The 12,989-nt window shown below is 42.1% G+C and overlaps 1 protein-coding gene across 4 annotated transcripts in view; it reads left to right on the top strand.

Moving 5' to 3' along the window:
• Positions 1-12,470, top strand: part of mideasb (mitotic deacetylase associated SANT domain protein b) — a 29,222-nt gene extending 16,752 nt beyond the window's left edge. For 3 of the 4 annotated variants that reach the window (XM_061063162.1, XM_061063163.1, XM_061063161.1), the window contains exons 8-13: positions 2,584-2,659; positions 3,792-3,880; positions 5,215-5,358; positions 6,022-6,144; positions 7,543-7,742; positions 9,257-12,470. In XM_061063162.1, coding sequence (XP_060919145.1) covers positions 2,584-2,659; positions 3,792-3,880; positions 5,215-5,358; positions 6,022-6,144; positions 7,543-7,742; positions 9,257-9,482 — 858 coding nt within the window. In that variant the 3' untranslated portion in view covers positions 9,483-12,470. The remainder of the gene's footprint in view (positions 1-2,583; positions 2,660-3,791; positions 3,881-5,214; positions 5,359-6,021; positions 6,145-7,542; positions 7,743-9,256) is intronic. The other variant, XM_061063164.1, reaches the window with a different exon arrangement.
• Positions 12,471-12,989: the final 519 nt, after the last annotated feature.

The following is a 12,989-nucleotide window of genomic DNA, read 5'->3' as shown; positions in this document are numbered from 1 at the left end:
GTATGCCTCTCTCTTTTTTTCTTAGTGATAATATACTGGATAACTTTGGTTTGGGGATGCTTATAACAATCCAAAAAGACCTTAGAAGATTTCAGAGGATTTAGGAACATCGTATCACTTGCTTTTTTATGTTGAATATTTAAGAGTTTCTTAAGCTTTGAATAAATAGCACACAAAACTGTGAAAACATATTGGAGGGTTATCTTTTTCCATTTTGAACTCCAAGTGTATTCCTCTTAATCCCTCAAACCCACCACAGATTAATCTGGTAAATAATCCATCAGGGATTTGATTCCTTGGGATAAATCCGGAATTGTTCCGATGTCAATCACATCCTTGATCAGTCGATAAAAGCTGCAGTCATGTGATGTCAGCATCATAATGAAGGTGAGATAAATTCATGTGAACGTCACTTCAAGTAAATTCATTTAAAGTAACTTCAGTTATCAAAAGTGTTAAAGTTGTTAATAACCCTAAGGAAAGTAAACAGTAAAAAAAATGAAAAAACAAGAAATCTGATTGGTCAGATATTACATCATTGGTTGTCATGACTCGAGTGACATCAGAGCTCATCATCAGGACAGTGAGGCTGTACCTCATCACACACAAACAAAGCTGACAGCCAGACTCTGATGTATCATGAATGTCACTGATATCAGTTGAATTATTAGGAGCAGGATGCTCCGTGCAGACTTCGGTAAGTAGGCCAAATTGCAGTCGTGATCAAACGACTTGAAGGCAGCATCCCAATCGGCTCTTTCCTGATCTCATCACTCCCCATAGTAAGATAGGTAGTACGTCATCTTATATTGAATGAAAGAGAATATATGTGGAATAAGCAGAGGGAACGTTAGCTTGTCTCTAAAGGATTCCAGGATATTAAAAGCTTAACATTTCATAAAGACTTTTCCTGCACTTGAACAGCTTGTGTCTTAATTGTTAGTGAAGTTATTTTACCTAAATTAAATGAAAATAATACCAATACTTTGCTGCGACTTGCCGCTTTTCCCTCTCCAGATTTTGTTTTCTTAAGAATATTATGTAACTCAAATGTGTTGGCTAGGTGCGTGAAATAAAAAAAAAAAGACACCATTACAGCTCTGTGAGATGTGTTTAAAGATCAGGATTTAATGATACGATCTTAAATCTGTAGTCATATAATTCAGAGGTTCTCAACTGGTCGAGCCTCAAGACCCACCACAGACCCAAATTTCTGATATTTTTTAATCAATCAGATTTTAGTGAATGAAAAATAGTGCAGTTTGGAGCTCAGATGGTACAAAGTGTGACAGAACAAAGAAACTGAACGGAACGATCTTGTTAAAGAAGGGCTTCATAGACCTTTTGACACAATTTCTCTTCCAGGCACACCTTTGCGACCCACTGAAAACACCTTCGCGGCCCACTTTTGGGTCCCGACCCGCCTGTTGAGAAGCACTGTTTTTTTTTTACCATGCAAAGAAAATGAAAGCAACACATTTGAGTTGGAGAAACTGTCTCAACTAGCATCACCCCTCCACTGTAGCCACGTCCCATAGATTTCATGGAGTGTATCACATACTCCACTTGCAAACCACGAGCTGAAGTCAGTCGACATGATCGTGTAGCTTCTCATAACGTCTTTGCCAGCTTTGCACTTTGCTTGTAAACAAACGCACGTTGTGTAAGGGGGGGGGGGGGGGGGGGCGGAACGGAACAGCTCTGTGTGTTTCTTGCAACAGCGCAGTCGGGCTCAGAGACCTTCTGTGGGTACCAGAGCTCGAGCTCAGCTGTTGCTTTAAGCTACTACTTGTCAATCTGCGTAGGTTTGAACAGGTCAAAACAAGATTAATTATCAGTATATCAGCTCATCAAATCACTGTCATTGCTACAATAGTGATAATCAAAATGAACAAAGCAAAGAATCTATACATCTTTAGATATCGGTGGCATTACATCTATCTTAATATCACACGAGACATGTTAAACCCATCGACTATTTTCTCCTGTTACCTTGGATCTGATTACAGGTGGATTATTTGATTCTAAAAAAAGAATCTTTTAATAGTGATGTTGAAGATGCACAAGCAGGAGTTGACTGGTGGAGTAACATTAGAGCTGTCAGAGGGCTCTTCAGTGGCCCTGGTTGAGATTTTTTAGGCCCCGGCGACCAGCACTGGTCCAGTGTTGTCAAGGAAACTAAGGAGGGGAGGGGTGAGGGGGGGGGGCGGGTTGTTGTTAAGACGCCCACTCTCCACAGCAACCGCAGTCTGGCTCAAACTTCCGTCTTTGAACATGCAGGCACAGTCAGATGGTTTCTTCTCTAGGAGCACAAAGTTGATCCTAATTAGCCGGATGTGATGATGTTATCATAAGAACAATGTTATCGCACTCGCTCCCCGGCTACCTGGAAGATGCCCACTCATTGTTCGGCTCCGTGTGTTTTCAGGGTTTTCTAAGCACAACTGAAGAGCGGGAGTCAGCTCACTTTGCAGGAGCTACCTGCTGTTTAAAGACTAATGACAGTCACAGCGGTGCAGCTCCAGTGTGCCCGGTTAGTTCACTTCCAGGCAACCTTTAATTGATGTTTGATTTTTTTTTCAGGCTGCGCTGTCACTCCTGATGCTGAGGAATCCAGTTTTATCAAAGTCTCATCATCTGGCCCACTACCACTACTCAGGTAAAGAGTCAACCAAGTTGATTTAATTAATGTATGACTGAAACATGGAGGTGATTGGTTTATAACAGAAAGTAAACATCAATTGTTTATCGAGGAAACACGAACTAAAGCTCATACAGAAGTTTTGAGAGTTCTGCAGCATGTGTGAAATAAAAACGATTGTTTTTGTGTTTAATGCTTCTGACCAGCAGAACATGAAAAAAAAAAGGTTAATTTAACAACATCATGTTGTTGTTGTGCAACTATTTCCTGGACCTAACAGTTAATTGATCTATCAAGAAAATAGACCAGTTTAATCAATCATGAACATCAATCTCAGCCCTAGATTTTCTGCACAAATGTTTATATGACTTTAAAGTTGACTAGTTGGATAAAGACGCTAACATCAGTCGTTCATGATGACTTGAGTGTCCTTATTTTACCCCCGAGAGGATGGATTTCTTCTAACCATCACACTAACTCTCCAAGCCCCCTAGTCTCGCTTCAAAGCAATGGCAGCTGCAGGAGTGAGAGTGCCCGGGTTGTTTTGGTGGGGGTAGCTGGTAACTGTGGAGGATTGTCAGGGTCAATGTGAGGAGGGGAGGGGAGGGGAGGGGAGGCAGGGAGCAGAAGGGTGGGTTAGGGGGGGTTTACAGCATGTGGTTAATCCCAAGCAGAAGACAGGAGAGCCATTGTTTATCGAGTGATTTGAATGTGTGCATGTATTGGATGTGTGTGTGTGTCTGTGTGTGTCTGTGTGTCTGTGTGTGTGTGTGTGTGTGTGTGTGTGTGTGTGTGTGTGTGTGTGTGTGTGTGTGTGTGTGTGTGTGTGTGTGTGTGTGTGTGTGTGTGTGTGTGTGTGTGTGTGTGTGTGTGTGTGTGTGTGTGTGTGTGTGTGTGTGTGTGTGTGTGTGTGTGTGTGTGTGGGGTATTAAGGGTGGGGGGTGGGATTGAATTAGTCAGGGTCTGCACACACATCGTCTCAAACTTGTTGCTTTTTAATTAGTTCTTAAACTGGCCATTAACATGCTGATTGTGTCTCTCTATATTTCTCTCTTTTTCTTCTCATCTTCTTCACTTCCTCCCTAACCCCCCCCCCCCCCCCCCCGCACACACACACACACACAAACATACCCCCCCCCTCTCCCCTCAGGATCAGACAGCTGGACTGCAGCTGAGAGACGCCAGTTCAACAAAGGGATCACTGCATACAAGAAGGACTTCTTCATGGTGCAGAAACAGGTATGTTGTGGAAAACACACATTCTCAAGACTTCTGAATCCTTTTGCTTCTCCAGCAGTTAGCACACACACACACACACACACACACACCCCCCCCCCCACACACACACACACACACACACACCCCCACACACCCCCAAAGAAACGGCCCACAATATTTGACTATGGGTGGGCGGGGAAAGCAAACAGTCACTCTGAAACAATGTTTCCTTCTTGTTTTATTACCTGCAGTGTAAAAGTCAATCATTGCTTTTCCACAAAGCTGCAGAACTATTTCATCTGCTTGTTTTAGTTTTAACCCCGAGGTTTGGAAGAAGAAGGAAAAGTATTTCAGTGTTTGCGTTCAACAGCCAGAAACAGCAGACTGAGGAGACATTATGACACTATTTTCATTGAAGCAGCAGCTTCAAATTCATTTGAATTTGCACACTGCATCTTTACTAGAATACATTTTTATGAGAATTTCTGTAAGTTTTTGTAAATGTGTGGTGGCAGTAGCTCAGTCTGTAGGGACCGGAGCGTCACCGGTTCAAGTCCCGGTTCCGACCAACATGAGGCAAATGAATCTCAAATGCTGCACTGCAAAAATCAAATCTTAGCAAGTGTTCTTGTATTATTTCCAGTTTAAAGAAATCTCTAAGTGCCTTGAAATAAGACGTACTAACTTAGATAGTACATCTTATTTTAAGACACTCAGATTGCTTGCACCATTGGGAGATATTTTTACCTATAACAAGCTGTTTAAAATCTTGAAATAAGACTTTTATCTAGACGTCGCAGGTGAATATGGCTTAAAATAAGTGTTATAAGATTTCTTTTTTAAATTCAAAATTAGACCAATACTCTTGCTTAGATTAGAGTTTTTGCTGGGCGGTTTTAGTTACTTTCCTTCTTTTGCATTACAGACATAATGGCAGAGGTAATGAGACCAATCAGACGTTTAGACAGTGTTAGAAGAGAGTGAATTGTGAGCCAGAACTGTTTGACCACAAAAAGAACAACAACTCTTACGTTATGTAACTTTTGAAGACTCCAATAATTGGATAAACTAATGTTCTCTTAGACTTTGTTCTCGTGGTCGCAGACAAGTAATTACAAAGCAGCTTCTCAAAATAAATCTGTTTAAGGACATGATCTTAAAAAAGGGACGTTTATTCATTCACAGTGATGAGCATACAACATACCATATTAACAAATAAATACATGTATTATTGTTATGGCTGAATTGGGTTTTCCTTTAAATCATTGGTTTCTCCACTGCACAGTTCTGTGATGGCTTGAAAAATACAAAGTCCATTAAAAGAAAATGTGTGTGTGTGTGTGTGTGTTTCACAGGTGACAACTAAGTCAGTGGCACAGTGTGTGGAGTTCTACTACACGTACAAGAAGCATGTGAAGATCGGCCGCAACGGGACGCTGCTCTACGGCGAGGCTGAGCCTCTGGAGGGAAGGACCACTGAGGAGGAGACGAACCACAAGGTCAGCTACACGATTCAAATCTGACCTGCACTAAACAGACAGTGTGTTTCTGTCGCTGATACAGAGGTGTCACTTAGAGTGCGTCAGGCCTTACATGAAACCTGTCCAGACACTGCTGTGCTCCAGAACAACAAAAAGGCACAAATGTAGATTAAAATGGATTTTTACTGAGCTTCAGCGCTCATGTCTCTAGAGCAGTGTAAGCGGGGCCTAATGGACTGAGTGTCTCAGGTTAATGTGGTTAGAAATCAGCAGACTGAACAAGGCTGTTTGGCTTCAGAGTAATGTGTTCAAACATAAAACAACAACGTTTTATACGGAAGTGAAACTGCAAAGTGTCATTTCAGAAATAAAGCGTGAAGTGATAACGTAAACGTCCACTTGTTGAGTATTAAAATGAGCAGAGTGAACAGCTCAAACTATTGCTTTGTCCTCACCTCAGTGTTAAAGCAGACAGATTTATTTGAAGACATGGCAGGGTACAGTTTTTTTTTTTAGATGTTATCGCATGTGCCGTTCTCACTAAGGCATCCAGAACATATTATCTGAAGTGATATGTTAATCTTTAGTGTTATTGTTCCCATGATGCTGTAATGTGTAGTAAAGCTGGTGTTTTTTCCCCTCCGGTGCCTCACGTTTCCACTCCTTCCCTTTTTGCCCCAGCAGGGCTCTCACAGGTTGGAGCCGCAGCGGGAGGAGGACAGCAGGAAGTGGGAAGGGTCAGCTGACAGGAAACAGGATGTCGGCCTCACCAGGGTGACACACACGCTGCAGTCTACTGAGAATGTAAGTGTGAGACTAATTACCCACTCTGCGTGGGAAAGGAACCCCATGACTGAATGAATGAGTAGAAGTACATATATAAAGGGATGAAAGGCAGAACAGTTTGTTTGTGCGTCTCTACGTTTACGGAGAGACAGGCTCAAATATTGAATAGTTCCCTGTTTTCCCACATCTGCTTTGAAGCCTCTTAATGTGTGGAAAGTTTCCATGATTTTAAGATAGTTTGAGGATAAGAACCTCTTCCTTGAAGTCATTTTCCCATCATCCTAAAAATAAAGCATGAAATACATGTGCCCATTGTGCAGCTTGTTCAGGAAGTTTGTTTACATGCACAGTTAAGATCGAGATTTGGTTAAAGGTAGAGCAGGACATTTGTTGGACTTCTGTCTTTGTCCCAGTATACAAACACCGGGTGAGAATGGATTTATTGACAAAAGAACGTCTGACTCCACTCTACATTAGGAAGCGATATTTCCCCCATCAGCTCGTTACAATTGGAGCGTCCATCGGTTGAGCTCTTATCCGGAACAAATAAGCAACTACTAAAGAGGTCTGCGGCATTCAGAGGGTGAAGAATCTTTAAAACATCAGGGCTACAGATTCATAAAAACATGCCAACATGTTTCAGTCATACAGGCCTTCATCATGTATGGAGGCTCTAGTCTTCGTCGCAGGTTTAGAATCTGACCTCGGCCAAATTGCTGCATGTCATCCCCCTATCTCTCCTCCCAGCATTTCCTGTCTCTCTTCAGCTATCTTATCAATAAAGGCAAAAAATGACTGAAAAAAACATACCAATGCACACACATGAATACAGACTCACCCACTGTGGGTTTAACTGAAGATAAACCCTTGGAGTGTAGGAGAGGGAGGAAGCTTAAAAACAAGAAGACCAAGACCACTTCTAAAAACAGAAAGGATAAAGAAGATGAAAGAAAGCTGGACATTAGACCAGCCTCACTTGACTTCACTTGTTGTGACACATTTGTCCTTTTGAACTTTGCATGACTTGCCCCGTTTGTGGGAGCGTGTTGGATTTGCTGCCCCCTGCTGGATGTTTGAGGGGAGATACCGTGGCTGACGTCCACTCCTCCCTGGATTGTGCAACCCCCACTGTGTGTGCTAGCAAACAATGACTCGACAAGAAACCTTTATTCCATTACTCGCTTTGCACTACACAGTTTAGCACACATTAAACATTGTTGACAGAAAAGCCGGACTGTGTGTGTGTGTGTTTTCATTTGGATGTTAACTGTAACACCATCCAACTTAAAGGGTGCTCATGAAGTGGCTTCAGGCTCATTATTTGTCCTCCTAATTGCTCTCAGTGAGTGTGTTAAAGATCTTTTCGGAGCTTTCGCGTTAACCTCACCTCTCACTTGTTTTATTGTGTGCACACAGCCAGGGACCGTTCTGATCATGAAAGGCCAGGAGGACACGGCAAAGGACCAGCTGCTTCCCCGGGTCATCCCCCCTCCTCACCCTCCGCCTCCCAGCTCCAAAACGCGCAGCGAAGGCAACGCACGCAAGACCAGCCCTTCGACAGGAAACAAAGGCACGGTCGTTCAGGAGGGAGAGTTCCCCTGCAAGAAATGTGGCAGGTCAGTGGTCAGAGGAATCACCGTCAGTCACTGCTGTTGTGTCGGAGAGAGACGCCTGCACGGTTTTTGTTTACGCCTTTAGAGCTGACAGCAGCGGTCACTTAAGTTATATAAGAGGACTGCACTCGAAAAAAGACAGAAAAACAACAGGACATGTTTCTTCTGCTGTTGCCCACTTCGAGTGCATTTCTTTGGGTAAATAAAGGCAAGTTTATTATGGTGTTTGAGAGAACTAAGCCATCCTGTCCTGGTTTGATTAAATAACACTCAGTCCTCTAGCAACATAGGGCCTGTTATTGCCAACTGTGTCCTAGCAACTGAAACACAGTAGATGCAGCACTTCTCGCCTCTCTGTACTGCAACCCTACCCACTGACATGACAGGAGCTTCACTCACACTTTAAAATACTCGGCCTGCTCAAAGAGTGCTCGTTACGGATTACACTTCCGCAGTCTCGTAAACGCTGATAAAGGAAATCAAATCAGTCGAATACTATTCTTTCAGAGAGCCACGTGCAGCTCTGAGCCTGCTGCCGTGTCACATGGTAAATTTATTTTCACCACCTACTACACTTTGATCACACACTTGATGAAGAGGGATCCAGAGAGAACTAAATAAGGAATTCATTAATTAACCTTTAAATCGTTAACCATTTACTGAATCGTGTTCCATTTTTATTGCGGCAAAAAAAAAAAAAACAGCCATAACAGGTTTATAGTGGGAACACAGCATTTTTTTTGTGGATTATTTAATGAATACCAGACATCGACTGAGGCTGGCCATATGGTGCTTATGTAAGAACATGTCGTGTTTCCTACAGGGCCTGACTGATATTTCAGGTGGATGACAGATTTATGAGCCTTGGCATTCTTGTTACCTGACAAACATGCAGTTTTAAAACTTATAAATAACTTAAAACAACCGTAAGATTCAGTGTAACAGGCAAACTTTTCAAATCTTTATTGCATCTATAAAGTCGACTACCTGCTCCTAATATATTGGTGCAACCAGTATAAAATGATGAGACGTGCAACATCATGACCAACATCAAGTGCAGCTGCTACCATCAACCACTGCACGCTACCTGAGCCAATAATAAACCTGACCCCATTTATTGTGTATTGCATGTGGCCGCTTCACTGCGCCATTATCATGCACTTCTAGTGTACTGTTAAGTAAAAAGACCTTTTAGAGAGCATATCAGTGCAAAAAATGGTGGATACTTCTGCTTAAAACTAAAAATATTTCGGCCACAACAGCAGTGAAAGTTGAATCCTTCCCCTCTAAAATTGAAAGCAGTGTTTGTCTCAGAAACACCGTTTCTCTCAGGCTCCGGTTTCCAACCTTAATAAATAATTTACAGACATTACAAGTACGTCTTTCTTCATCTTTTTTTATGTAATGAAGTCTTGTAGTTGTCAGCATTGTCTCCTGAATGAACATTACCCGTCTTAACGAAGCACCATGTTAAATGTTCTTCAGCAATAACCTCCTTTCCCCCTTTGTCCCCAAAGGATTTTCCCCAAGGTGAAAAGCCGCAGCGCCCACATGAAGAGCCACGCAGAGCAGGAGAAGAAGGCGGCCGCGCTGCGCCAGAAGGAGGCCGAGGAACGAGCAGCGGCCGAGGCCGCCGCCATGCTCGCTGCGCGTCAACACAACGGGACGCGGCAGGTGGGCGGGGACAGCACCAACGATGACTCGTCAGGCGGCGAGGACGAGGACGATGAGGACTGGCAATAAATGAAAAGGCCACATAACACTGACTGTACACACAGCAGTGTCACTCCCCCCCTCTGTGATTGGAGGATGGACTTTTAAAAAAAAAAAAAGGAAGAATCCCTCCTGTGGACTTTATGTACATTTGTGGAACAAGAAGACTTCTGTTGCTTGGCACATTCAGGGACACATTGATACCCATGTATGTGTTTGTGAATGTGTGGACTGAGTGTGTGTGTGTGTGTGTGTGCGCGTGTGTGTGTGGGTGTATCAAACTCAACAACGCCCCCTTTACTCTGCTTAAAAAGCTTTTTAAAGAGTTACCTCTCTTGGTCACAGGGCTCTGTCAAATCAAAGCCATGCCGCCTCTCTCGGCGCCGTCACGCTGTCCTCGCCAGGCTGCAGCCTTCCTCAGCACTTCAAGTCTTGCCCTGCGTCCTTTGACGGGCTCGTTGGATCCCCGTCTTTTTTTCTTTCTTTCTTTTTTTTTTTCTACCTTTTTTTTTTTTACTTCTCTCTCAATGAGCCACAGTATGAACTACTTAGCTGAATCCCATCCGGATGAAGCTTTGGCAAAGTTGTCGGCTGAAATCTGACAGCAGGTGGAGGCACGAGCTGTTTGATTCTCTGAACACAAACCACGGGTCGTTCCAGATGGATGATGGATGGATGGATGGATTGATCGATGGCATGTGCAAACTGTTGCCTTTGTTCCGCCGCTCCTCTGCACTCGAGGCTGCCAAAAGCTTTCTCTTCTCAGACGCATGATGTGCACCAAATGAGTCCCCCCCTTTTTTTTTTCCCCCCCGTGATTAGCTGTTCATTTGGGCTTCAGTTCCGTGTATCCCCCTTCAGCCCTCGTCACTTGTTATAGTTTCATGTTTGTTCCCCTCACTGTTGATGCCTTGGATGTTTTGATGCTTTCTATCTCAAAATGACAATCAATTTTACACTGTTGTTGTGTTTTTTTTATAAATATATCAATATATATGCAGGTAAACGTTACTTTTTCTGCCTGTGTAGCTCTATATGGTTCTTGTTGTTTTTGTGAATATTCTTGTTGATGATTATTAATATTATTATTATTATTATATTCTGGTTTTGGCTGCAAATGAATTGAGCGCTTTCTGTACTTGTCCTTTGTTTGTTTGTTTTTTTATTTAAACAAAAACAAAAAATAATGCTACTCGCTGCCTGTTTATAACTGTGAGATTTTTTTGTTTTGTTTAAGGAAGCCAGAAATGAAGAAAAGGCAGAACTGATGTGCAATAGAACAAGTTGACCCCCTGTTACCTGAGCGTCCAAGCCCTCCCTTCCTCCCTCCCTCCCTCATGTTCAGACTAGCTGCTCTGGATGCCTCGCTGTCAACCCTGTAACTGATAGGAGGTACTGACTCGGACTGTTGAAGCTGCAGGTCTCTATAGATACACATAACAGCACAAACTTATCCCAGACACACTTGAGAATACGCATACTACCCCAAGATCTGAGCCAGGGTTCATTTTTTTCATACCATGTTCCAAAAATTTAAAAAATAAACATTTTGCTGAAACACATTAATGGAACTTTAACCTGGACTTTTTTCCCATTTTTTTAAGAGAGATTAAATGTAATTTTCAGTCACAAGATATGCATTTTCCCCTTTTTTGACACTAGATAACATCTTTACTTTATGGTCTCTACCCCTAATTTTGGGAAAGTCTAAATATTTAAAGTTTCCACTGACTATAAACATGTCATGAAAGTAGCAACAAACAGAAACTAAGTGGAGCAAAAGCTTTTTTTTGTAACGAAAACAAACTTCACCTTGATTTAGCAGATTTTACTGCAGCCAAAAGACAGTTTTGTGACTCCCCACTGAAGACCAAACAAATTTAAAAGAACGAATATTCTCTACAGCCTGCATGAAAAGTGTCTAGATGTAACAGGCTGTGCTGAAACCTCGTCTATGGGACTCAGCTGTAAATGAAGGGCTCCTTTACAATAACATTGAGAAAACTTGACTTTAAAATGGAAAAAAAAGAAAAAGGAAACGTTGTCAACTTTGACTGTTTCCTTAATGATGAGGTGCTTTGACAATATTTCACAACGTTTAAGGTGGGCAGACTGCCTTACTGTAATTAAAAGATCAATATTTCTCCCTCAAACCCAAACATGTGTATCTATGGAAGACTTTTTTATTCTGTTTACCTTTTTAATGATGGCAGCAGGCACTGAATGCGGCTGTGGAAACAGCATGTTTTGATCCGTCTATCTCTTCATGTCTCCATGTTAATCCCTTCGGCCCTGAGCCAGCTTCTGTTGCCACAGCAACAAATGGGTAAAAGGGTTATTTTCCCTTAAAGGACAAATCACAGTGAGGATTTTTTTTTAGTCTGGGAGGGTTACAGGGAGAAACGGCTCCAATAACCAGATACTCCACAAGTTAAAACCTGGGTCTATGCATCGACGACGTGTGTGAGATTGTGTGTGTGTGTGTGTGGGTGGATATGCTGTTAAATGTGTGTGAGTGGTTTAAGGTTCAATGTTGAATTGTACAGAAGTCAGTGGAAAAAAACAAGTTTGCAGACTGTTCACATGTTTGGTATGTTAATTTATATTTCCTTTTTATTTGGGCTTGTCTCAAGGTTCTTCAGGAGGGGTTGGGGGGGCAGGGTGTCATGAAAAGGTTTTTCAAGCTGTTTTTAAGAAGAATTTAAAGATTAGATCGAGGAGGCCACGATACAAAACACACAGCTGTAAACTCTCAGTATCTAATCGAGTTGATTAAGGGAATTTTAAGGGGACAAAAGGTTTATTTAGCTAAAGATTACAAAAATATATATGAATGAAATTCTATGTTTGCATACTTTTGATGCTATTTTCATATGGGGTTCACACTAAATGATGAAAACGGAAAGGAATCTCAACTGCTTTTTACTACGGTGTAACTTATTTGTTCCGATTTGATTTTTACCACCTGTGTTTTAGTAATGATTTATGAAGCACTGTATATTAAAGTTTTAAAGTATTCCACAAGCTTCTGAGTGTGATTAGTGAAAATGTTGATTCAGCATTCCCTTTGTTGCCACCCTGTTCTTTTTTTTTATTCTACATTATTTATTCCTGTGTTTTTATTCTTTGCTGCTTCTCAACAGAAACCATGCACAAAGTTGATGAGCTCTTTGAGGACATGGCTAACTCTTTCAAATATGCAGCTTTTTCTTAAAGGTCACATATTACGCAAAATTCACTTTACCATGTTTTTTTTTTTAACACTGATACAGTATGTGTCCCTGGTCCGTCTACAAAGCCCTCAATCATATTAAAAATGCGCATCCTCTCTGTCTTTTGCCTGCTCCCCTTTTCAGAAAATGTGTGCTCAAACAGGCCGTTTGGAGATTTCCCTCCATGACATCACAAAGGGCAGTAACCCCTCCCACAGCTAGGTGTTTTTTTTTTTGCGTTCCGAGTCCACATTATCACCGTAAAACAATAGGGCATGTTGCGAGAAAGCCCAAGACTTCCCTGATTCCTGAGGGGCGTGGTCAA

The sequence above is a fragment of the Labrus mixtus genome, chromosome 18 (genome assembly GCF_963584025.1).
Source record: "Labrus mixtus chromosome 18, fLabMix1.1, whole genome shotgun sequence".
Taxonomy (NCBI): domain Eukaryota; kingdom Metazoa; phylum Chordata; class Actinopteri; order Labriformes; family Labridae; genus Labrus; species Labrus mixtus.
This window is presented reverse-complemented; position numbering and strand designations above follow the sequence as displayed.